Here is a 26,364-nt window from a genome sequence, read left to right on the forward strand (position 1 = left end):
AGGATGTGTGCTGTCCTTCCTGTGCGCAGTGGCGCTTCCCAGTCCTTGAGGTGGTTTGGGGCCGCGTGACTCGTTCTGCCCAATTAACTGAGCAGATGTGTCCCGTGTCCCTGACTGGCTGGAGCATTTTGTGGCCCGTGAAATGCCCACCAGGGCACTCTTATGCCCACCCACAGTAAATGACAATGTTCCAGTGTCTGCTGTGTCGGCCAGGGTGGCTAGAAGTCCGCTGACCTTCAGTGGACATGCAGCATGAGTGGGAAACAGACCTTGGTTTATGGCACCGAGCCTGGGAGAATGTCCGTTACTGTCACACACATAGCCATGCTGACCAGTCCCCAGGGGTCCGCAGAAATCCCCTCCCTTTCATCACCCTGTGTTAACGAAGTGAGTGTCCCGTGAGCAGTTCCCAAGATGTTGCAAGCTTTGCCCAGACAGAGAGCATCTGTCCTTTATTGACCATTCTTAGGGAAGTCTGGGGAGGAAGGTCCCCCTCACGTTCAAGCTGTTCTGAGCTCTGATCAGTCCAGCTAAGCTGGGGCTCAGCCTGGCGTTGGTGTTGATGGGACAGGTGATGGGATCCACGAAGCCACAAATCAGAGGGCTCTCCTACTGACGATCGAGGCACCGATGTCCTTATACTCCCTGCTGGTGACCCACATGTCTTTGAAGGTGGAGAGCGAGCACAGGATGGAGCCGCCCAGCCAGGCACTGTACGTGGAAGAGGGGCAGGTGGACACCTGGACACGGTGGAGGAGGCAGAGAGAGGGGAGAGCGGAAGAGCGAGGGCAGGGGGGTGAGGCAGGGGTGGAGGGATCCGGGGAGACAGGAAGAAACCAGAATCAAAATACTACTCTGAATTTGGGACGTAAAATAGCAACCTCAGAGCGAAACTCGTGGGTAGCCGTCGCTTCCCTCCGTGCAAATACAGGTTATTCCAACCTTTGAAGATGCTGGTCGGGTCACACGCTGTCTTCCTGTAGCTTTAAACTATGGGATAAAAGAGGCAAGAGCAGAGAGGACTCACCCTTGGCCCTTAGACTCACTCCAAAACACATGACACATCTTCGAGTCATACAAGGTCTGTGTGGAAGGCATGTGTGTTTTGCAGAAAAATGTAGAAAATACAGAGGAGCATGACGCAAATCAGAGGCAATCAAACAACCTGGACCAATCCTGTCGTTTCACACTCAAGCTCGCCGCTCGCTGACGTCTGCCACGTGCATGCTCACCTGCGACTCTGGGACAGAGCAGTGCTTCCGACCAAGTCCCAATCCCTCTGCGCTGGGAGGATCTGAACATCACCATGCCCATCGCCCGCTGGGAGCACTGCGGCTCAAGGTCAAATGCCCTTGCTCAAGGACAGACAGCTGGCACCCTCCCGCGTTCACGGACTTTCCTAAGCATGCCGCAGACCGTGCCGGAACAGCCTCATCGCTCTGGAACAGCGAGGCACACGCCTGGCTGCAGGGCCAGCGGGGAAGGCATTTGGAGCGAGGACTTGGACAGCCCAGCGTCCGGGTGGAGGTGGGGTGACGCAGGACGCGTTATTAGATTCGGTTACGTCGCTCTGTCGCACCCCAGGACCCTGCCTGGCTGGGAAGCATCTGTTGCTGTTGGTTAAATAAATAAATAAAGAGCAACCGGCTAGTTCTGTAGTTGTTCAAACAGCCTTTCGCTGGTCACACATTCCTGGCTCGGGAAATCCACATCCAGAAGTGGATCCTGAGGGGAAAATCTATTCTAAAGAACTCAGGATAAACCATGACCAAAGTTTCATCCCCAGCACGTCGTTAGAGCAGGATTTGAGTGGCTGGGAGGAATGATGATTTTCAAAGTTGGCCCCGTGGGAACCAGCTCTTCTCTGAAGGGGGATGAGCTCCTTTTAGGGACAGAGCTCTTCTCTCCTTCAGAGGAAGGGTTTAGCGGCTCTGCGGATGGCTCAACGCGCTCTGCCTCCCATCCGTTCCCGGGAGAGTGCAGACAGGACGGAATCAGGCAGTGGCAGACCTGGGTCTCAACACAGTTCAGGGAAACGGGGGTACCTTCCAGCTTCATACAGAGAAGTTGGGGGGACTGGGAGGGGTTCCCTGAGGACTCGGAAGAGGTGTGGATGGAAGAGCTTGGTCCATAGCTCAGCCCAGCCTCAGGGCGGGCAGGACAAAGCCCACGGCCGGACAGATTCCCACAGCAGCGGCGGTCAGATCACTTAGCACAGAGGCAGGGTCTGACACTCCCAGTCCTTCCATTCTGGGCTAAGCCCTCCTTTCCCTTTGCATTTAGTGAAGGCTCACCGCAGGCAACAGCCCCGCGTGCTCTCGAGAGCTGAGAGGAGGGCAGTGACCGGTGCGTGAAGGGCGCAGGACCTCCCCAGAGACACCGACGGGTGAACGATCGAGATGTCACGTGTGTGGAGTAAGGGGCTGCCGGCTTCGGGGGTGACGAGGCAGGCCCGTGGTAGCTTCCCAACATCGCGGACATCTTTGCAGCTTACACTCCGGACTCAGGAACTGCGTGGCAGGGCACACTTCTCTAGTAGGAACGCGTGCGACATCTAGCATGTCAGAGAAAGGGCTGCAGGTGTGGGAGGAAGTGACGGCGGGTCGTGGTTCCCGGCGTTCTGTGCGTTCTATGATATCCATACAAAGGGGGCTGAGACAGTGCAAGGAAGAGAACTTGCTTGTGTCTACTGGTACCAGCTGGCGAGTCTGCCTTTTCTCGGGGCTCCCGATCCTTCCCTGTCGTCCTGGGGACTGCCTGCCCCGGGGAAGGAGGAACAGACGCTGCCCAGAACGAAGGGGCCTGCGCTGAGCTCACTCTCAGGCCACGCCCTGGTCCGCGGAGACGGGCTGGGGAGGAGGGGGCTCTGCACACGTAGCAGAAGATAGGCTGAGCACTGAGCCAGAAAGTTCTCTGGTGAGGGCTCTGCCCGCAAGCAGATCTGAAATCCTGGCTGGCGGGGATGGGGAGCTCGGGGAATGAGGGATCCAGTCGGTCTGCACTTGCTGCCTCTGGACCCTGGGAGGAGCCAGGGAAATGGCACTGACAGGACTGGAGGGACAGAAGTTCTGACACAGCGGCTCAGCCCCTGCCCCCTGGGTGTGCTGAGCGGCGGCCCCTCGCCCCTCACAGGGAGGATGCAAAGGGGAGCCGTGAGCACTGGCCACGGGGCCCGAGGGGCCGGCGTCTGCCTGCCAGGAGCCGCCACAAGCCTGCAGCAGAAGCAGCCATGAAGGGCAGCCACGTGGCCGGTCTGGGAGCCTGCGGGCTGCCTGAGGCCCAGCTCTGAGACGGGACACCGTGCACAACGAGGCCGCGAGGCCGGGAGGGAGCAAAGAGCAAAGCTGGAGGACAGTGGGGGAGGGCGGTCTTCGGCACAGGGTCACCGAGGGGGAAGAAGGTCATTATTTAACCCTCAGTGCATGGGTGACTTGGTCGCTCCAGCCTCAGTCAGCCAGGCTGGGCTTGTGCCCGAGCTGGTTTGGTCCAGTTATGGAGACAGACGGGAAAGTATGCTCTTCACTGTGCGAATGGGGCCAGAAATTCCAAGCCTGTGACCCAGACTTTGCTTATATGTTTTTTGCCAGGACCATGAACTGCTTTCATAAAGAGAAAAAAAGAAAAGCAGTTTGGGAAAATGGGGTTGAGAAGAAGTCAGTCTGAAAAGGCTGCACGCTGTAGGATTCCAAGTCCATAGCATTCCAGAGAAGGCACAACCAGGGGACAGCGAGGGGACAGGTGGTCACCAGGGCCAGGCCGGGGTGAATGGGCAGACACGGCCCTGGTCTCAGGGCAGGGAGCGACTCTGTGTCATACTGTCACCATGGACACCTGACATCTCACATCCCTCACACCTGCAGGTGTCCAACCCCGCGAGGAGCCTTCCCGAAGCTGCGGACCTCGGTGGGCCACGACGCATGGGTATCGGTTCATCTGTTGTGACAAACTCACCACGCTCGAGTGAGAGGTGTGTAGCAGGGGAGACTGCGTGCCGCAGCGGGGGAGGGAGCATGTATAGGAACTCTTTCTACTCAACTTTCCCCCAAAAATAAAGGCCGTTAATTTAAAACTAAATACATAACAATTTTACATGGCAGCAAGAGGAGGGCGGGAAGCCCGCGCAAGGCAGAGCCGGGCATGGTGACTGCTTTCCTCCAGCAGGCGACGGGCTTCAAGGCAAGCCTCTGGCCCTTTGCACCCCCGCCCCCCGAAAGCATGGTCTATGTCTGCACCGTCACCCCCCGCCCTCGGCTGCCAGAGCCAGTCCTCCTTCACGTCTATGCCGCTCCCTGGGGTCCCCCTGGCCTTAGGGCACCTCGTCTCCCCTGAAGCCTCCAAAGGGTGCACCCGGAGCCCCGTCCCACCTCCAAACTCTGTGACCGTCCTTGGTCTGCCTGTGGATAGTTGCCCGAGCGCCACTGCTCATCGCCCCCAGCTACTCATCAGGCCATCCAGCCGTCTGCCCTACCACAGGGATGGCAGCCACAGCCCCCAGCTGCTCAGACGGGAACGTGGGGAGACGCGCCACCTCCTCCCTGGGGTCCCTCGAGCCTCGCCTGCACCTGCAGCTGATAGCCCGTGCTCCGCCCGCACAGTCAGCCCTCCCTGCCCACGGCAGCCCGAGCCGTCCTCCCAGCAGGCTCTGCTCAGGGCAGAGGCCTCACACAGCTTCTCCGACCTCGTTGCCTTTCTCCTGCCTCAGCCCCTAGCCAACGCCTCCCAGCCCTTTCTTCTAGAAGCACATCCCTGGGCCGCCGCAGGGGCTGCTCCCTTGGCCCCACGGAGCTCCTCAGAGATCCCCGTGGCTCCCCTGCTCCTTCAAGCAACTACTCAGATGCCGCCTTCCCCGGGAGACCTACCCTGACCACACAGCCCTCCTTCCTTCGCTGCCCCCCACCTCCTCCCTGTGGCTGACAGCCGCTCCTAACACATTTATTCCCCAGGATGCTGATTTCTATAGTTGACGGCTTCCTCCCCCCGCTAGAAGGTAAGCCACAGATTCTCCCAACACCTCCCCAAGCACCTGACCACGTGCCTGGCACACCACAGATATTCTAGAAATATCTGTGGAATGAGCACAGGAAGCCCCCAAACGGGGGGTCGGGGGGACCGTACCTTCACGCTAATGGTAGGTGAGACCAGGGCCAATAGTTCTCTCTGCATCCGGAAGCGCAAGCCGGAACAGGTGCCAGTGCCGCCGGACAGGATGATGTGGCCAAAGAGAATCTTCCAGAGGGCAGAGTTGCAGGAGCTGATGCTCTGGAAGGCCTTCATGTGGATGCCCAGGCCATTTCTCCCTGTCGGAGGGGCGGAGGGACACAGAGGTCTGGGGGCCGGGCGCTCGGCTGACCGCACCCTTGGGCTCTTTCCTCCCTGCCCAAGGCTCTGGGGAGGCGCGGACGGAGCTCCAAGTGCAGTGGGCAGACACCGGCACCGCCGCCCCAGGGCCCTTACGGATCTCAACAAGGCGATGTGTGGAACTGCCCCGCACAACCGCGGGACACAACAGCTAACGGCTGAGTAAATAAATGCCAATTCTCCGCTCTCATCTGAGATGACGTATGTCCAAATGTTACTGACAGTTATTAATTTTTAATGCCACGGTATCAATGACTTTAGGAACGATGTCCTTGCTCAGGTGGCCTGAAAAATTATACGGATTACTTCTTTTTTTAAAAAAATATTCATCCATTTTTTATTGAGGTATAATTGGCACACAACATTATAATAGTTTCGGGTGTACAACTCAATGATCCGATGTTTGTATATATTGCAGAACGATCGCCACAATACGTCGACTTAACACCCTTTCTGGACTCACTAGTCCACATACACAAACACAGGTATGACGGCAACAGCCCTTAGAGACAGGGGCAGGGTGCCTCGATTTCCTCGTGTGGAATACCACCTACCGCACAGCCTCAGGATAAAGTCTGAAAAGGCGGATCTTCTGGAATCGTCCAGGACATGTCAGACCCACGAGCAAGAGCTCGGGCTGCAAACACTCCGCTCTCATCACGGCTGTGCCCCTGCTCACTGAGATCTACCCACACTCGGAAGACGACGTTCACATTGTGGGTGAGGAACTCCCTTCGGTGACGGTTGCGTGTGTCCACTTAATATTTGGGGACACGTGCCATGTGTGAAGCCTTTATCCCCTGCACAGTCCAACAGGGAAAGCAGAGGTAAGCCCAGCTTAGCCACACGAGGTGTAAAAGCCATGTCCTTACGAGGCACGAATCCCGGGCAAGTGGCTCAGTCCCTTTTATTCCCCTCTGTCCCTTATAAATGTAACTAATTATTTTAAAAACTTGATTCCAGGAAGTAGTTGGTTTTCCATGACGACCTGGGAAGCTTCCCAGTCAATGGGGATTCCACAGTCCATCCCTTTTTTCCTGTCCTGCATGCCTGCCAGGGAGCTTAGCCAACTCCGTGCTCGTTTAACACCTTTAGGTCCCTGGGGCTGCTTCCGTAGTCTGGCCGTTGTAAATAACGCTGCAAAGCAGGGGCGGTGCGTATACACGAAGGAATATGACTCAGCCATGAAAAGCAAGGAAATTTTGCCCCTGGCAGCAGCCTGGACAGAGCTGGAAGGTGTAACACTAAGTGAATTAAGTCAGTCGGAGAAAAACATGTACCATATGATTCCACTCGTGTGTGGAGTTTAAGAAACAAAACAAATGAACAAAGGAAAAAAAAAAACACCCCAAACCAGAGAGACAAACCAAGAAACAGACTCTTAACTGCAGAGAACACTGCTGGTCACCGGAGGGGAGGTAGGTGGGGGATGGGGGAACAAGTGCTGGGGATGAAGGTGTGCACCTGCTGTGATGGCACCAGGTGATGTGAGGACGTGCTGAATCGGTATAGTGTACTCCCGAAACTAATACAACACTTATGTTAGCCATACCTTTAAAAATTTTTTTTAAATTTAAATTTTAAAAAAATTTAAATTTTAAATAAAAAAAAAATCTCTCCATCAGCCAAACGTTTAAAGTTCCTTCCAGGGGGTGCCTGGGTGGCACAGCGGTTAAGCGCCTGCTTTCGGCTCAGGGCGTGATCCCAGCGTTATAGGATCGAGCCCCACATCAGGCTCCTCCATTATGAGCCTGCTTCTTCCTCTCCCACTCCCCCTGCTTGTGTTCCCTCTCTCGCTGGCTATCTCTGTTAAATAAATAAATAAAATCTTTTAAAAAAATAAAAAATAAAGTTCCTTCCAGATCTATGGTTTCAGATCTTCTGCTTTGTCTCCATTTGTGTATTTCAGATTACTTCGTGAGTTAGGGGGACTATGAATTACACGCAATGGGAGAGACGCCGTGCCGTGCCGTCCCGTGTAGAACCCAGTCACCCTGACAAACATTTAATTCTCTGCACTGGGTTTCCTCGTCTATAATACGGAACAGTGTCAGATGCGGGAGGACAGAAGGCTCCAGCCCACGGACAGTGGTTGCCCAGGTCACAGGCATAGGGTACATGCTTAAAAAGTGATAGTCGACATTACAGGAACTTTTGAAACGGGAGCCAAGTTGCTACTCAGAGCTGCACCTGCTCCTGGCTACTGGGCTCCATCCCCCTTACAGGGGCCCTGCCGTCCACGTCTGGGCTCACCCCTGGTCCCTTTCTTCCCCTCACCCATGATGTCTGTCTGGAAAAGCCCTTCGGGGCAGAGGAACTTCTCCGGCCCAAGGGTGATCTCCTGGCCATCGGGCAGCTGATACTTCTGTGCGTAGGAAGGAGAGTCGGCTTTCATTTTTTCCTTGTCGAAGTCCAAAGCCACGTAGCAACATTTTTCTTTTATGTCCCGGATGTACTCCCAGTCACCTATGGGGGAAAGGCGAAGGGCAGACAGGAAAGGGTATGACCCGAGATCATTCGCAGGAGCATTCTGTCCCCAGGGAGCATCTTCTTGAAGACTCAGCTCCTCGTGGTGCGGACACAGCAACACAATCATAGAGCCCATTCCTGTGTCCATCTCGGATCCCAGCACCTCTTGGTCTGTAATGTGTGCTGGGGACCCGGGCTTGTGGACGGGACTGGTAGAGCGGGATGTCCCAAACACAATGCCAACTTTTGGAAAAGTCGGCATTTTACGTTGATATCTTACTATGTATGGTGTGTGTTTTTAGGGGGTTGGAAAATCAAACCCAGTCTTCTTATCTATTGAAGTAGAGGCTGCTGTGGGTGCCCCCATCCCCACCTGCTGTGAATGCTGGCTGCAAACAGCTCACAGCTGCCCCATCCAGTGGAGAACTGCTCAAGCCGGTCAGGCCCCCTGACCCGGAAACATCTGGAAGGTCACACCTTCCCACCTTCTGGGTGGCTGACCATGTTTAGACCCCACTATGTCTTTTGGTGTTATGGTTTTATATTTTGTCTACCATTGCTTTTGAATTTGGATCAGAGCTTTCAGCACCTGCCCACCTAGAAATCCCCCTGATTCTTCAGCCCACTGACATCTAACTTCGATCCCCCACCCACTCCACCTAAACTGCTCTGCCTGGATCTGTCCTGTCTTCCTTTGTCCAGAACTCTGCCGCACTCTTCAGTTCTTCCTTGGCTTCTTTCCCTCCAGAAACTGGTGTTGTTAGCCATCCCCTTCTCCCTCCCTGGCTTCTGGGATGTTGCACTCTCCTGATATTTTCCCCTTCCTCACCTACTTTGGGCTTTGGTGAGACAAACCTAGGTTCAAATCCCGCCTTTGCTTGGCTTGGCTTTAGGCAAGTTCACTCTCTCGTAAAACTTCCCTTTCCTTATCTTTAAGGATGGGATTAATCTCCACTCACAGGACTGCCGTGCAGATGGGATGAGATAATGCACGTCTGATCTTGCTAAGCAGGAGGTATTAATAAAATGCTCACCTTTGTCCTGGCTGATCCTTCTCACCTCCCCTTGCTTTCTTCTAATTGCTGCTATTCTGAAGGGTTCCATACTTTGTGTGGCTTGGACACAGGCCTCTTGCCTGGGAAGACCAGGAAGTATAATACAGGACTGGAGGCTTGTTGGGAATGGGTGTCATGCAAGTTATACAGCTGGGAACCTAGTCCAGGAAGTAGGTGAAGAGTGGGATGGGCACATCCTCATCTGGAGTCCTTGGGTTCACATCCCAGGTAATACACCTCTAGTCATGTGATGTTGAAGTCACCTACTCCTCCTTGGCCTCTTCCTCTAGCAGTGGAGGTAACTGCTCCCCCTCATGGTGTCATAGTGTGAAACAATGACAGGAAGTATGTGAAGTATTTGTTCAGCCAAGTGATTTGCACAAAGTAAGTACTCTGTAAAGTTTAGCCTATCATCATCATCATCATGTCACCATCCTCATCATCGTCACCATCATCACCACCACCATCACCACCATCACCATCATCCTTATCATTACCACCATCACCATCTTCACCATCATCATCATATCCACCATCATCACCACCATCATCAACAACATCATCCTTATCATCATCACCATCACCATCATCACCATCATCCTTATCATCACCACCATCACCATCATCACCATCATCATATCCACCATCATCACCATCACCATCATCACCATCATCATCATATGCACCACCCTCATCATCGTCACCATCATCACCACCACCATCATCATCATATCCACCGTCATCATCACCATCATCATCAATATATACCATCATCATCACCATCCCATCATCATTATCACCATCATCATCACCACCACTGTCACCATCATCACCACCATCAACATCATCACCACCATCACCATCATCAACATCATCATCACCGCTATTGTCAACATCATCACCATCAACCTCATTGTCATTGTCAATCACTACCAATCACTAAATGTCCCTAAACACAGATGGAGTTGTTTTTAAAACTTGACTCATGGTCAAGTAACCTTCGCTTTATAAACTGAGGGCTGTAGGTGAAGTAAGCCAAGCAGGATATTACACCCCAGGGACTAGTTCACCTGGCCAAGAATAGCACTTTCCTACCTGTGCTCACCAATGAGTGCCCGCTGTCTGTCAATAGTTGCAGGAGGAACGATGTTAGGTCTTGGCCCGCCATGTCCATCTGGATGGTCGACTGATGCAAAGGACAGCCATCAATGATGGGCACAAAGTATGTCATTCCTTCCCCAGATTCAATAGTTGTTCCTAGACAAGAGAACATGCCAGTGTCATAACACAGGGTGTGTGACATCCTTCTCAGTTGTCAAGTCTGCAGGAAGAGATGGTAAAGGGGAAGTAATTGGAGGGGAAAGCAAAGGGCCCGAGGAGCAAACTTTCTTCTGTAGGGGAGTGTGCTAGGATAAAGCCAATCAGGTCAGACCAAGGGCCAACTGTTTTGGACAGAAAACCTGCAAATATTCTTATTCAGACAGACAGACAGACATTAGCAGCAGGTGCCAAAAGGTAAAAGAGGGAGAAGAATACTCTGCTCTTAACAGCTGTTTCCCTAAAAAACTGCATCAGTGCAGGCTCTGGGGACTCTGAGTGGCACGTGGATGTCAGAAGAGGCTGGATGCAGTGGAGGAGGCATACAAGTTTTTGTTAGCAAAGCAAACTCCACCTCTCTGTGCCAGAAGTTGTGATGTGGTCATGGAAACACAGGCTTCACTCTGTGTGAAATGGTGATTCATGGAACCACCCAGAGCGGGTCAGGGTTGCCTTCTCTCACATGCTGGATTGGGTAACCAAGGACTTCAGATTGATGGGTATTAAGGAGGGCACGTATTGCATGGAGCACTGGGTGTTACATGCAAACAATGAATCATGAAACTTTACATCAAAAACTAATGATGTACTGTATGGTGAATAAGATAACATAATAAAAAATAAAAAATAAAAAAAATGAAGCAAAAATGAGTCAAGAAGACCTCTTCATCTAGCTGAGGTAGGGAACAAGGAATGGCCCCTCCGTCCCCACACACACCTGAAACACCTAAAACAGAAATACAGAAAACAGTAGTTTTCAAGATATTAGACATCAAGCAACAAAGGATGGTCTCAAAGTTCCCTGAGAGACAGGACATCACAAGGAAAGAACATGGCCAACCATGATCCCTCATGAACACGGACACAAAACTCCTAAACAGATGTTAGCAAATATATGCAAAGGATAACATGCCATGACCAAATTGATTTTATCTCAGGAATGCAAGGCTGTTTTAATATTCAAAAATCAATTAATGTAATTCACCATGTTAAAGAACTAAAAGAGAAAATTCCACATGATCTTATCAGTAGAGACAGAAAATGCATTTGACAAAATCCAACATTCATTCATGATTTAAAAAGAAAAACACTCATCAAACTAGGAATACAGGATAACTTCCTCAAACTGATAGAGGATGTTAGTGAAAAACCTACAGCTGACAACGCACTTAATCATTTCCCTCTGAGGTCAGGAACAAGATAACGATGTCTGCTCCCATCATTTCTATTTAGTATTGTAGTAGAGATTCTAGCCCAAGGAACAAGGGAAGAAAAAAAATAAATAAAAAGCACCCAGTTTGGAAGTAAAGAAGTTAAACTATAGACGACATGGTTGCCTAAGTAGAAAATCCTAGCAGCACTAATAAGTGCATTTAGTTAGAGTGCCAGGACACACTATCACTATGCAAAAGCCGATTGTATTTCTATATACTCGTGCTGAACAATCAGAAATTAAAATAAGGATACCATTTATAATAGAATCAAAATATATGAAATACTTAGAATAAATTTGATGAATGATTTCCACAACTTTCACACTGTGAACTGCAAATCACAGCCAAGAGAAATTAAGGACACTTAGGAGATATACCATATTTCTTAGTCAGGAGACACAATGCAGTTAACATGTCAGTTTTCCCCAGATTGATCCATAAATTCAATGAAATTCTGATCAAAACCAAAAGATGCTTTTTTGGTAGGAATTGACAAAATGATTCTGAAATTTATATGGAAATGCAAAGAACCTGGAATGGCCAAAATGTGATTAAAAAAAAAAGAGAGACCAAAGGTGTAGCACTAATATCTTATCTCAAGACTTTCAGTGCTCCGGTAATCAAAACAATGTGGTATCAACCTACAGGTCGACAAATGGATCGATGGGACAGAATACAGAGTCTAGAAATAGACCCACACGTATATGGACGACTGGTTTTCCAAAAATGCCTAGAGATAATTCAATGAAGAATGCAGGGTCTTTTCAACAAATAATGTGGGAACAACTCGACGTCTACACACACACCAAAAAAACCCATTCACACCATATGCCATATATAAAGCTGTATTCCACATGGATCACAGAACTAAGTGAAATTATAAAACTTCTAGAAGAAATCATAGCAGAAAACTTTGGGCTCAGCATGTGTTTCTTAGATATTGTACCAAAAGCATGAACCACACGCAAAAAAAAAATGGATAAATTGGACTTCATTGAAATTTAAAACTTCTGCTCTTGAAAGCACATGGTGAAGAAAATGAAAAGCCAAGCCAGAGCCTGGGAGCCAATCTTGCAAAAACATATACCTGGTGAGAGCCTTGTACTCCGAATACAAAAAGAATTCTCAAACCTCAAAGATGAACAACTCAGGGGCATCTGGGAGGTTCAGTTGGTTGACCGGCCAACTCCTGATTTCAGCTCAGGTCATGATCTCAGGGTCCCGGCATCGAGACCCACATCGGGCTTCACACCCGGCAGAGTCTGCTTGTCCCTCTCCCTCCCCCACCACTTGTGCTCTTTCTCTTTCTCTCAAATAAATAAGTAAATACAATCTTTTTTAAAAAAAGATGAAGGACTCAGTGAAAAATTAGTGAGACACTTGAACAGACACTTCACCAAAATAGACGTAGGGGTGGCAAACTGGCACAGAAAGGAACGCTCACTGCTTGTCAGGGACCTACAGGTCAAAACCACAGCGAGATGCCCTGCGCACCTGCTAGAAGGGCCACCACGAAGAAGACTGGCCACGCCACCCTCACGCGGCTGTCGGATTGCAAGCCAAGCGTGCAATCTCTCTGGGAGCTAGTTTGGAGGATTTTTTAAAAAGTTAAAATACTCTTACCATCTGACCCAATCATTTCACTTCTAGGTGTTTTTATGCAAGTGAAACAAAAGTGTACATCCACCCAAAGACTTGCAGACGAACGGTCACAGTAGCTTTATTATAATAGCTCCCAACTAGAAAGGACCCTATTGTCCATCCGCAGGTGAATAAACCAGCAAAGTACGGTGCAATCACACAATGTGACACTGCTTGGCGATAAAATGATGCGAACCATTGACACAAACAGCAGCACAAATGAATCTCCAAATAATTATGTTGAGGGGGAAAAAGCCAAAGAAACAGAGAGTGCATACCCAACAGCGTTTCTACAAAATTCCAGAGAAGGCAAACTCACGTGAGGACAGATTGGAGGGGCAGCATGGGGAGCGGGGGGAAGCGTTCAGGAGTGTCGAATGCGTTCGTTATTCTGACTATGCTGCTGGCTGCATGAGTGTACCCACATGCCAAACCTCTCAGATTGCGTGCCTTAGGCACGCTGACTTTGTCGTGTACCAATGACACCTCACTGAAGCTGCTAAGGAACAAAGTGAGCTGCCTGGAAGCAGAGTGCTTACCCAGGAGGAAGGAAAGGGGGTCAGGAGGAGGGCTGTGCAGTGTGCTTCTTATGGACCCTTCTCTGCATTTATTATTTGGCAGGGAGGAAGGGGACAGGCGTGGGCTTCAAGAGGACCACTCACCGGAGGTCTGGCCAGAGGCATAGAGAGAAAGGACTCCCTGGTTGGCTAGGTACAGGGCAGGCACGTTGAAGGTCTCAAACAGGATCTGCAGAGAAGTAATGGCAGTGCTGGCGGCCAGGCCAGTGGACAGAAGAGCAGGTGGGTTTTCCCCTAGTTCCGGGGCACCTGGCTCCCCCAGAGAGCCAGACAACAGGGTCAGGGAGAATGCCACTCTTCATCCCAGCTCTGCACCACGAGCTCCGTGACGCTCTTTCCCAACCTGTAACTCAGGCTTGCATCCTTCCCAGGGACCTTATGGGGCAGACCTAATGGGCTGTCACAGGACTTAGGGGATTGCATCATCTTCCGAGCCACTACGTTACCATGATGGGGATGATACTGAATTCCCAATGCTCCTGTGCAGCCAACACTGTCTTCTCCACGTTTTGTTCTTTCTGTTCTTGGAGAATAGGTAGACTTCACACAAATCCCGACACTTTGGAGTTGGGGTGATTTACATGTTTTATGATACAAACCATGAAAGCTATCAGTTACTGTGTGTTAGCTGCATGCATGACCCTTCGTCCAGACATGGCTTGGTCAAGAACACTCTCCTAGGTACTGACTGTATATGGGGCAGACAGCGTGGACAGAGGAGACACATCCTTGCTTCGGCTGCCCGTGGTGTCCCCCCTGAAGTATGGACATTGTCTCCACCTCACCCACATGAGAGCCAGTGGACAAGAATGTTAGGGAGCACGTGGCAGGGGTGGGATGCAGGACACTGGCTCTGCGAAGTTGGCTGTGCGAGTGAATGAGTCTCCTGCAAGATGGTGGCACTGGGGTCTACAAGATTTCAAGGTTCCTTTGATGGTGGGACCAACACACAGTCCCTCAGACAGCTGAACGGCAAACTGTGTTAGGTACGGCTCCCAACCTGCCAGATGAACCACAGGAGGGTTGCACCTGGGGACAGGGTGACAGCCAGCTGGAGCTGTTGGGGACATCTTATGGATGGCCAGTGGGGCGGTTAGCTAGGTTTGGAGGGATCCCTGTGGATTGGCTCGTGGGCATGGGGCTGTCCCTCGTTGTTGGGTACCTGGCTCTGGGGCAAGTAGGGCAGGAGTACCGTGGCCCTGGAGTGGGACGGGACCATTAGGGAAGGGTTTGGGGTGTGGGTTGCTGAAGTAGTGAACCAACTGGCTTCTAGCAAAGACCTCAAAACCCAGTAAAGACAGCATTTTAGACAATATTGCATGGAGCTGGGTCCACCCCTGAGTGTATGACTCACCAAGGGGGTCACTAAGCTTGTGTCTGGGGGCAGCTGTCTGTGGGGATTTGGGGATTTACCCAAGAGAAGCAAAAACACCTGTTCATGCAAAGACTGTTCACGCCTATTCGCACCAGCTTTACTTGCACGAGCCCCCAAGTGGAGACCACCCAGACAGGCATTTGCAACATGACATGTGGACGGCCAGGTGCCTGGATGCAGGCACCACCTCGAAGGACACAGGGTGGGTGCGGCAGTGTCTGTGAGTCTGTGCCACTCTCGGGCACCCCCGGAGTTTGCCTGCTGGTGGAAGAGGCAGGGCATGGACTCTAGGTGGGAGAGCAGATCTGTGGATCCACTAGAGACCCCCCCCAAAAAACACAAAGACAAAGACCAACCTCCGCTTCCTTGGCCTGCATGAGGCCGGAGGTCGCAGAACTGGGAAGGGTCTTCAGGGATCCTGAGGTCAAAGCCCCATCTTACAGATGAGAACACTGAGGCAGCATTTACTGAATGCTCAATGGGCACTAAGCACCGTGACATGCCCTTCATGGCATCCACTCATCTCGTTTTCATGACACCCCCAGCATGGTACCATTACCATTCTTCTGAGAAGGAAATGAAGACAAGCGCGAAGACAAGGAATCCACCCAAAGTCACACATGCTGGGAGAGCCAGGGCCAGAATCTGGCTCCTCCCTGCACCCAGGCTGCTCTCTGCACCGGCTTCTCTGCTGGGACACAGCCCCAGACCTCCCGTTAATGCACAGACTTTCTCCGGGAGAAGTCAGCCCTGAACTTCTCAATCTGTTCCAGCCGCTGGGAGATTGCCCTCCATCTGCCTGCAGAGGCTTCCACCTTTCTCAACCACACTCTGCCCTGGGCTGTAGCCAGAGGCTCCCCTCCTCTGCACGACCCACTGGGTTCTGCCCACGGGGACCCCAGAAGGAGGTCTGAGGGAGGTGGGAGAGGGGATGTCCCTGCTCCCTCCCTGTGGGTCCCTCCAAGGCCGTAGCTCCTGGCAGAGGCCCTCTCAGGGCTGCGAACCACCCATGCTCTGTCAGGTTTAGGGGGCAATGGCTTCCCATTACTGGCCCAGAGCTCTGCACCAGCTCCTGTCGTTGTTTTAAAACTTATGCTTAACTCTGTATGTAATCTCTTCGATAAAGGCTCACCAACATTGCCCCACGTGAGGGTCCCTTTGTTTTCCTGCTGGGATCTTGATGTAATTAGTGGCTGAATTCAGAGAGAGCCAGGGCAGAAAGGCAAGCAGGCAGTGGGCCCAGGAGAGGTGGGGAAGTGTCAGAGACAGGCTGTGTGGCCAGGGCAATATTTTGTGTGAGGGTTAATTTTAGGTGTCAATTTGACTTGGACATAGGGATCCCAGACATTTGGTCAATCATCATTCTGAAGGTGTCTATGATGGTGTTTTGGGGTAATATTAACATTTAAATGGATAGACTGAGTAATGCCCATTACTGTTCCCAGGGTCGGTGGGCCTCGTCCAATCAGTTGAAGATCTGAATACAGCAAAAGGCTCCAGGCTGCTGACTCATCATGCAGATCCTGGGACTTGTCAGTCTCCATAATCACATGAACCAATTCCTTAAAGCAGATCTCTTTCTATGTCTTTATGTGTGTGTGTGCACGTGTGTGTGCGTGTGCACGTGTGTGTGTGTCCCACCGTTCTGGAGAACCCTAAGATGGTTTGGGAGTGCCACATTCCCCTCAAGTGAGGGACAAACCCACTTCTCTCTTCTCTCCCCAGCTCACTGGGTCCATGATGGGCACATGCTGTTCTCAGACCAGATACCTGCCATTTCAAGGCTGTGGGCTTTGTGCCCCTGTCTGTGTGGTGCCCAGCTGTGGCCCAATTCTGTGATCTCCCTGCCCATGTGCAGGGAAAGATTCATCGGCTGCCTTGGGGTTTTGTTTTAAATGAGGCACAGCTTGTACCTGTGCTCTGGTTGTTGGTGCTCTGTTTCTGGGCCACGGAGCACGCCTCCTCCACATGTAGGTGGTAGTGCGGGCTGCTGGCCTGCCCTTTGGGTCACTGCTCACTGCCAGAGACTCCACTGGCTCCAGGGCCTCTGGGCCAGGTGCTAGAACCTTGCTGCTTGCTTAATTATTTCACGGAGGTCCTCATTATGTATAACCTGGAACCTGGACAGCCATCTGCAGCCCCTGCAGCCCCCTCCCCAGCTCAACCTCCTCCAGCCCTAGGGAAGACTCTGCAGCCTACTGGGGGACACCCTCCTTTCTCCACCAGTCTGTACTTGAGGGCTTCTGAGAACCAGTTCAATCCAGTTCAACCTGGTCAACCAGATCTGCACTTACCACCAACTCCTTCCTAGGGGGCAGCCCCAGGGGGAAGTTGGGAGCTCTCGAGTCAGGGTTGGAGCTCCAAGCAGTCCCCACCACACAGCAGGACTGAGGATAAGTTTGCAGGGTCAGGTCTCAAGGACCCAGCGGGCCTCCCAGCCACCTGCCCTGTGACCCCAGCCCAACTACTTCTGCTCCTAGACACTCCTATTCCTTCATCTGTGCACAGGGACTTGAACTGCCCTGCCCATAGCTCGGCTGTCAGGTCTAACTGAGTAAGTCACATTAAACACCTCGCCCACAGCAGACCCGTGGGTGTGCTCTCCTGTGGCCGCCATCATGCTCACCGTGAACGTCAAAGGGGACAGATCTTACCTGCATCTTCATCTTGCTCAGCAAAGAGGTGATGCCCTGAGGGTATCCCCAAGGCTCAAGAGAAGGCCAGAGCCTCCGACCCCACCGCCCACCACCTGGCCCCCTACCTGTGACATCTTCTCTTTGTTGGACATTATGTTTAAAGGTGGTTCGGTCACCATCAGAGGATGCTGCTCTGGGGCAATGCGCAGCACCTGGTAGAAGGAATGATGCCAAATCTGTGGCAAGAGAGGGTGATACAGTGACATGGTGAGCCTCCGTGGATCTCCTGCAAGGGGGCAAATCCTGTCTACACCGCAAAGCAGCTTCTGCAGTAGCAGATGCAACTGTGTGATTCACAGCAGGAGAGACAGTATGGCTGTGGACAGACACAGGTCCTGCATTGTGTGCCGGCCTTGAGTCCGGGAGGGGAGCAAACAAAGGTGCATAGTCCTCGTGCGATGGGGGAGCGGACGTGAGCCCGAGACACAGCAGCGGGGAGCGTGTTACCAGACGTGTGCTAGGCAAGCAACTTGACTTTATGAGCTGTTTCCTCATCTGTAAAATACAACATGTTCCCTTGCTCCTAGAGGATCATGGGGACATCATCAAGGACCAAATACGACATTCGTAGAAAGCCTCGCGTATTTGTTTCCTGTGGCCACCATGACAAACACACGGCCTGAGTGCCTTAAACTATAGATTTATTGTCTCCCAGGCCAGAGGCGGAGAGTCAGCCAGGCCAGGTCCTCCCGAGGCCTTTCTCCTTGTGTGTGGACGGCCGTCCTCTCCCTGTGTCCTCACAGAGCCATCCCTCTGTGCATGTCTGTGTCCTGATGTCCTCTTGTTACAAGGACCCCAGTCAGATTGTATTAGGGCCAATCCTAGTGACCTCGTTTTACTTTAAGCGTGTCTTTAAGACCCCATCTCCAAAGACGGTCATGTTCTGAAGTGCTGGGGGTCAGGATTCTAACATAGGAAATTGGGGGACACAGCTCAGGCCATAGCACCCAGCAGAGTGCTTGGTGCACAGTACGTGTTCAAGAAGCAATGGTTACTTACTCTGGATAAATGTCCTGCCTCCCTCTGGGGAGGGAGGCTCCATGGAGAACTGAAAACAGAAGTGAGGGACACACTCCCTGGGGCAAGCTCAGTGGAGGAAGCATCTCAGGAAAGGGGGCACTGGTGCAAGGCCATGGAAACACAAAACAACATGGCACTCATGAAATAGCAAAAGCCAGACGGGTGGGCTCATGGCTGGATGTCCACTCACTGATGGATGGGAGCAGGGAAGTGGCCTGATCAGAGGTAGGAGAGGCACTCAGTGGGCTATGCAGGGATGAACTGGAGGGGCGTGGTGGGAGGAGGGACACCACGGGGAAGGATCATTGCAATGACCCTGGTATTCAGGCAACAATTGAACGAAGACCTGGATCCAGCTGAAGACACATTGGAAGTCAGTTCCACAAGGGCTCAGTGACTGGACAGGGGAGGTAAGGGGAGGGTGGAAGCCACAACCCAGGCCCTGCCAGCTGGTGGCTGCACACTCCAGAGACCTACACTGCTTCAATTTCTGCATGCCCTGTGACACACCAATGGAGGGCAACAGCCCAACCCAGAGCCGACAACTCCACTGTGCAGATAAGAGTGTCTGTGAGGGACACTCCTACAACCACCCTCCAAAATGGCCCCCAGGGATGCACACCTCCCGGGCTCCCTGCCCGGTGCAGACCTTTCCCACACTGAACCAAGACTGGCTCATGCAACCTATGGAGTATGGCAAAAGCGAGGGCATGTGGCTTTCAGGGCTGCATCATAAAGCTGTTGCAGCCTTCATGTTGGCCCCCTTGATTGCTTACTTTGGGGAGGCCAACCCCCATGCCATGAGGACATCCGAGTGGCCCTGCAGACAGTCCCCAAGGAGCACCACCTTGCTGGCCGCATGGAGCGCCGCCTTGGAAATGTCTCCTCCAGCCCCGGTCGAGCCTTCAGATGGTGCGGCCCCAGCCGACACCTGACTGCTGCCTCACAAGAGACCCCCAAACAGAACCACCCCGCTGAGCTGCTCCCAAATTCCTGACCCACAAAAGCTGCAAGAAGTACTAGGCGGCCATCAATGTTTTAAGCCTCTAAGTTTTGCGGTGGTTTGTTATGCAGTATAGATAATTAATCTATCTTCCTAAGCAGCATGCAAGCTTCAATCGCATATGGAGGCCCTGATTAGAACCTTCAGTTACTAAGACAGAGTTGTCCAAATAGCCACATTCATTACCTCCGTGCTGTGCTGAACTAAGGAATCTTATTCTTATAGTAAAATATATACACCATAAAATTAATCAATTTAACCTTTTGAAAAAGTGTACACTTCTTGGCATTAAGTATATTCACGTTGCTGTGTGACCATCACCACCATCCATCTCCAGAAATTTTTTCTTATCCTCAACTAGAACTCTGTCCCCCTTTAACACTAACTCCCCATTCCCGCTGCCCCAGCCCCTGGCACCCACCATCCTACTTTCTGTTTCTATGAGTCTGTCGCCAAAGGGTGGAATCACACAGTGTGTGTCTTTTTTCGGTCTGGCTCATTTCACGGAGCATCATGCCCTCAAGGTCCAGCCACGTTGTAGCAGGTGTCCGAATGTCCTTCCTTTTCAAGGCTGAGTGATAGTCCAGCATACGTATACGGCACGTTTTGCTGACACACCCACCTGCTCATGGGCACCGGGCTTATTTCCATATCTTGGCTGTCGTGAATAACGCTGCACCCAACATGGCGGTCCGGATGTCTCTTCCTGTCCTTGTTTAGAATTCTTTCACTTTTTGAGGAACCACATACTGTGTTCCACAGCGGCTGTACCATTTCATGTTCCAGCCAGCCGTGCACAAGGTCCCAAGGCCAACACTTGTCATTTTCTGTTGTTGTTGCTGTTTTTAAATGGCTGTCCTAGGTGTGGAGTGGAGTGAGGACTTTAATCCTCACGCCAGTGTGATGTGCAAGGAAAAATTATACCCCTTTCTTACAGGTAAGGAAGCAGAGGCCAGGGAGGCAGGTTACTTGTCCAAAATGACACAGATAATACGTCATAGAGACAGGATTCAGGCTCAGGGCTCTGACTCCACAACCCATGGGGTTAGTAGCACAATGTAGTGTCTACAGGGACCGAGAGCTAAGAGACGCCCAGAGAGCCCTGGAGGCCGGGGCACCTCCCTCCCCAGGTGCCAGGGCAGCAGATATGTCACCTAACGCCCCGTGAGCATGTCCCCCCCAAGCAGAAGCTGAGCCTACCTTCTCCATGTTGTCCCAGTTAGTGATGGTCCCCCGGGAGATGGGATATTGCAGGTTAAGCGCCCCTCGCTTTTTCTGAGCCTCGTCTCCGATGAACCAGTCTTCCTCTTGCATCCCCACCAGCGGATTCTGAAAGACAGGCCAGGACAGATCTGCTCTCAAGAGACTCCCCTCCATTCGGCTCCCAAGCATTGGTGCACGATGAGCAGGGACTGGGAGCTGTGATGTGCAGCTGGGGGACCGTTTCAGGGCACAGGGTGGGCAGCGATGGCCTCCTCAAGCTTGTACACAATTTCAAGGTGCTGCTAAGAGGTTTTAGCCAACGATCTACAAGCTCAGAGTGGTCCTGAGGACCCTCACCTCGTCCACTTTGCGGGTGAGTTGCCTGCGGGCAAGAGAGAGAGAGAGACGGAGAGAGATTGGCTGTGGAGGAAGGGAAGGGGTCAGGAGGCAGGCCAGCTTCTACCTGTGCTCTGGAAAATTGGCAGGGGAAGGTCTGCAAGTTAATTGAACGTGTGATTCTTTAGGAAGATGGACCTAGCTATTTTCACGGCCAAGTGAACCATTTATTCCATCATTCAGGAGGGACTTGACAGTCGGCCGTGTGTAAATCTTGTCTACCAAGAAGCAGACACCAACAAGGGATGAAAAGTGTGCAGATCGCGAGGGAAATGGGATGGGAGCCTGACGGGGCTGGGACGAGCAGCAGGATGGCGTGCAGTCGGCACGGCTGCTGGGGACATTATCCAGTCACTCATGAAAGAGCCCCATGTTTCCCAGAAATGGGTCTCTCGGGGTGTCCCTGCCGTGGTCAGGTGTTGGCGGGAAGCACGGCCTTGGCGTCGGGCTGCAGTTGTGCTGTGCTGTCGCGGTGCAACAGATTTCAGAGAGGGGCCCGTTCTCAAGGCTGCCGCAGCCCTCATGCACAGAGCTCTCGTGGTGGCGGGTTTGTCTTTTAGGCAGAGGGGTTTGGACTGGGGGAGAAGCACTGGCCAGGAGACCCCAGGCAAGCTGCCGGCCTCCTCTCAGCTCTGTCTCCTCTCTGCTGGATGGGAACGACGTCTTCCGTCCCGCATTCCCCACGATGGTGCTGTCAAGGGAGCGAGTCAAGGAGGCCGTCAGTGGGAATGCATTTCACAACTCGAAAGGACAGGCTGACGCAAAGGACTGTCCCTGACGCCCTGCCTCTGACCTTCTCTGGCTTAGCCAAATCCTCGTGTGTGAGGGTGGGGGCGAGGGAGGCCCGCGGGGTGGGGAGGAGCAGCGTTACCCTGCCGAGATGGACTGGGCTCCTGTCAGACCACGGGCCTTCCTCTCCATAGCAGGGGGCCCTCCCACGAGGGGCCTCGCGCCTAGCCTGCTGCTGGACCGAAGTGCCCTGGAGGGGCCATGGGGCTTGCGAGTCCACACGGAGCCTCCCTTCATGTGCGGACTCCTCTTGGAGACAGAACTCACCTCCTACTGCCCAGGGTCCGGCCCAAGGCCTGGGAGGGCGGCGGCCGCGGGGCTCGTGGGGCCCAAAGCCAGAGAACCCCGCGCCCTGGGGTCGGGGTGGGTCATGTACTGCTCTGAAACTCACCGTGGTCCCTGTTTCTATTCTGGTGAGGAATTTGATCTTTCTCACTGCGATTTCGTGTAACCTATTACGTGTGTAACCTATTTCATATATACGCCTGCTTCCCACTCCTTGTACAGTTAGCAGGGATTTCTTCCTGCCTGGGGCTGTGGAATACTCCCGTGGTGCAGCACCCAGCTTTGACCCTGCAGGACAGAGTACCATACGCACAGGGACAGGAGAGGCCGCACCAAGGATTTCAAACCGAGGGACTGAAGGTGGGGCTTTGGTGACATAATGCGTGAAGTCTGAAAGAGCCAGAGGGGAACACTGACGTGCCCAGAGAGTAGGACCCCAGGATCGTGGGGCGGAGAACAAGGGGCAGCAGGGAGAGCTCAGAGGAGGCCACGCGGAGCTGGAGGAGGGCTCTGCGTGGACGGTGGGGAGGGTGGGGAGGAGCGGGAGCATGCAGACCCCTGCGGCCACAGAGGATGTGAACAGGGCAGGAAACCTGCAAGGAAGACCCGCCCCCTCCTCCTACCTCCCAATCTCCCCCCTAGCGCCCTGGATTCGCAGCATCTCTCAGGGAGCAGTGGATAGGGGTGTCCCAACCCAAGAGCTGCAGAGCGGGATGAAGTTGGGGCATATGGACAACGGGCAGAACCCAGCTGTAGTGGGTTGAAGGGCGGCCCCAAAGATGTGCCCATGTCTAACCCCTGGAACCTATGTGGAGGTGACTGTACTCAGAAATAAGGTCTTTGCAGATGTGGTTAAGGATATTAAGAACATGCTGGATTATGGGAAGGGATGGGGGCTAAAGCCGGTGACAAGTGTCCTTGTAAGAGGAGGAAGAGGGGGTCTGAGACAGAGACGGGAGGAGGAGGGATGGCGTGGAGGCTGAGCCGAGGCTGGAGGGGAACAGGGTCACGAGCCCAGGGGAGCCAAGAGCCCCCAGCAGCTGGAGGAGCCGGGAGGACCCTCCCCCAGCGCCGCTGGAGGGAGCGCGGCCCTGCCCACACCTGGATTTAGGACTTCCGGCCTCTAGACCTGGGACGGAGTAAGTTTCTGTTGTTTTAAGCCGTCTGTCCGCAGTCACCCGTTACGGCCGTCCCAGGACACTCACACTCGTCGTGGTCAACACCCGCAGCATCGTCTCTACCGCCACCTCACTTAAGCTACGGCCAGATGTGGCACGGATGCTTCCGTTAACCCGGTTATGTGCAAGAGGGAACTGAGGTCTAGAGGCGACTTGCCCCAAGTTCCCCGCGTGCTGAGGCAGGGCCGGTGCTCGGATGTGGGTCTTCTGGCCCCGCAGCCCCCACTCTTCAGCGCTAAGCTCTGCCATCTCGAAGAAACAGGCCCGTCAGCAAGTCAGGCGGCAGGCCCCTGCTGTCACCCACTTAGAGAGGATCAGGGATGCTCGCTCACAGCCACCCAACAGGTCACAGGTCGGAACGCCCGTCTTAACCCGAACTGCATGATTAGAAATGTTGCCATTAATTTGCTCCAAGGAATGCAGAGCCCAGGCGTAGGCATCCTGGGACCCCCCGATAGTGGGAGTTCTCCGCGCAACCATGCTGCTCCCTCTCACGGGTGGGTAAACTCCCCAAGGATGGTGACTTCGCACAGGGCCTTGAACTCGGCAGGTCCTGCCTCTCTCGCTTGCTCACACGGGGATTTGCACGAGTCACCTCTCGGAGCTCCCGGTTCCTCCTCAGAGAGAAGGGCCATTGTGGGACCTGCCTCGTAGGGCTGCCAGGCTCATGTCAACTCAACCAGCTCCCGTCCTCACGTGAGCCGACGGTCTCGCAGCTGCTTTGGCTGGAGAGGCGCGGGGAAGTGGCGGGGCCCCCAGGAGGGAGGCAGGCGACCACCTTGCACAGGACACGCAGGTCCGGCCGGCAGAGCGGGAGCCAGTCCGACCTGCTGCCCCAGGAAAGGCCCGAGGAGGAGCACGGCATCTGGCCTGCACATGATTGGTTTTGTCCGCACGGGCTTTCTGGAAGAGTGAGTTATCCTTAATATCTGGACACAAAAATCTGAACTTCTTAGACACCGAATTACCATATGAGCCAGCAATCCCACTCCTGGGGACACACCCCAGAGAACGGAACCCAGGGCCTCAGACACCAGGACGCCCACGCCCACAGCTGAGGTCGAAGCCACTCACGTCGTGTCGAAGTTTCCCGAGGATGGTGGGGAACATGGCCAGGGGGGCGTCTGTGCCCGAAAAGCCCACCTTGCTGAAGCCCGAGCCATAGTCACAGACGAGGGGCACGTTCATTGTGTCGTGCGTGACGCGGACGGGGCTGCAGGAGACACAACGCGGTTATTCGTGCCATTTGTAAGGTGCTCGACCGAGGGGCAGGGGCTGTGCCCTGTGGACGTGGGCTCGGCACTCACGGCAGTGCAGGTGGCTCCCCGAACCTAGAACGGGGCCCTGCCGGGGCCCAGCCACTGTCTGGGGGCTGAGGGCAGGCTTCCAGAATGAGTGAGCTTTCCACAACCATGTGCACATGGTTGCCTGGAAAAGGTAGGCATGGGGGGCCGGCTCCCGGGCTAAAATGCTCCTGCTAGGACTCAGTGGCCCTGATGGTCACTGCCAGGCTCCCCCGAGGCCCCCCTCATATCCCACCTCTCCCAGAGACCCAGCTGGCCTGGCCCCAGGGTTAAACCTATCCCTCCCCTCCCTTTGCTTCCAGACATCTCCTTTATGTCTCTGCAGGTTTGGAAAACATGAGAAAACACAGAGAAGAAAGTCACGTTCACCCACAGCCCCACCAGCTACAGCTGCCCTGCTCCTTTTCATTAATTAGTGCCGATCTGTTATATATGATTTTTTTAAATTGATTACCCTCATAATAAATGAATCCAGTTTTCTCTTTTGAATATTGCATTTAAACTAAATCATTATCATCACAAATGTTTTCGTCCCTTTAAGGCAATTTTCATTACTTTTCGAATAGAGAATGTCTGTATACATATTCATTATGGAAAATAAAGCACGCTCTGGGGGAAGATAAAGCCGTCCCCAGACCCTACGAATCACAGATGGCAGTCGTGAATGTTTGGTATTTACCCTTGACGTCCTCACGAACCACACTGAGGTCACTTTCCCTCCTGGGCTCTGAGAATGGCCGCGTGGGCACAGTTCCAGGGGCAGCGGAGTGTTGGAGCTCTGTGCCCACTGTGCACACGTTACATCTGTTACAGAGACGTTGTATCTGTGGTTTTGTACTGGACGTTTTCCTGGACGTTATCCACATTCCCGAGTCACCGGGTACCGCCTGGTGGACACTTTCTGGGAGTGCAGAGCCCCACACCAGCCTACTGCAATTTAACCATGCCCGACTGGGGACGCTCAGACCCTGGCAGACTAGTCTCCCCTTTTCCGCGGGACCCCATGGTCTCATCAGCCTGGTAGCGGTACCAGCAGCTGGCCCCGCACACGTGGTCCACCAGGCTCTCATTGGTCACACACCACTGAGGACCTGGAGGCTGACGGCGTGGGACGGCATGCTTGATGTCTCTAAAACCCACAGGAGCAATGGTATTCAAGTGTGGGGCGGTCGTGGAGGGTAGGGGCCCCTGAGGGACGTTGTAGGTTAGTGTCCTCCCAGAGGAAGGCATATTGACGTCCTGACTCCCGGCACCTTTGGAAATAAGGTCTTTACAGGTGCAATCAGGTTCAAAGGAGGTCATGCATGACGTCATGCATGAGGCCTCATCCAAACACTGGGGTCTTTTTGAAGAGGAGGAAATTGGACACAGACAGGAGACGGTCACGTGGAGACAGAGCAGAGACCGGGGTGCTGTGCCCACGAGTCCGGGGATGCCCAGAATTGCTGACAGCAGCCAGAAGCTGGGAGAAAGGCCCAGAGCA

General features: G+C 53.2%; 1 protein-coding gene across 1 annotated transcript; it reads right to left on the reverse strand.

The window, feature by feature from the left end:
• Positions 1-596: 596 nt before the first annotated feature.
• On the reverse strand, positions 597-24,765 carry LOC148107900 (actin, alpha skeletal muscle 2-like). Its single transcript, XM_087855261.1, has 8 exons — positions 24,652-24,765; positions 20,927-21,055; positions 17,769-17,879; positions 13,717-13,801; positions 9,970-10,139; positions 7,636-7,888; positions 5,116-5,297; positions 597-740 (listed from the first exon to the last, which is right to left on the reverse strand). The coding sequence occupies exons 1-8, from the start codon at positions 24,763-24,765 to the stop codon at positions 597-599; spliced, it is 1,188 nt and encodes a 395-aa protein (XP_087711387.1).
• Between the last annotated feature and the right edge of the window lie 1,599 nt (positions 24,766-26,364).

Source organism: Ursus americanus, chromosome 24 (assembly GCF_024610735.1).
Source record: "Ursus americanus isolate L20-20 chromosome 24, mUrsAme1.1.p, whole genome shotgun sequence".
Lineage (NCBI taxonomy): Eukaryota > Metazoa > Chordata > Mammalia > Carnivora > Ursidae > Ursus > Ursus americanus.

What these genes read in the sequence shown, in the direction of transcription:
- LOC148107900 (XM_087855261.1), bottom strand. Translation starts at nt 24,765, where the DNA reads ATGAACGTGCCCCTCGTCTGTGACTATGGCTCGGGCTTCAGCAAGGTG. An exon ending in TCGGGAAACTTCGACACGAC is followed by an intron (nt 21,056 to 24,651) that starts GTGAGTGGCTTC and finishes CCTGTCTTTCAG; the next exon opens with AATCCGCTGGTGGGGATGCA. An exon ending in TGCCTCTGGCCAGACCTCCG is followed by an intron (nt 10,140 to 13,716) that starts GTGAGTGGTCCT and finishes TCTCTTGTCTAG; the next exon opens with GAACAACTATTGAATCTGGG.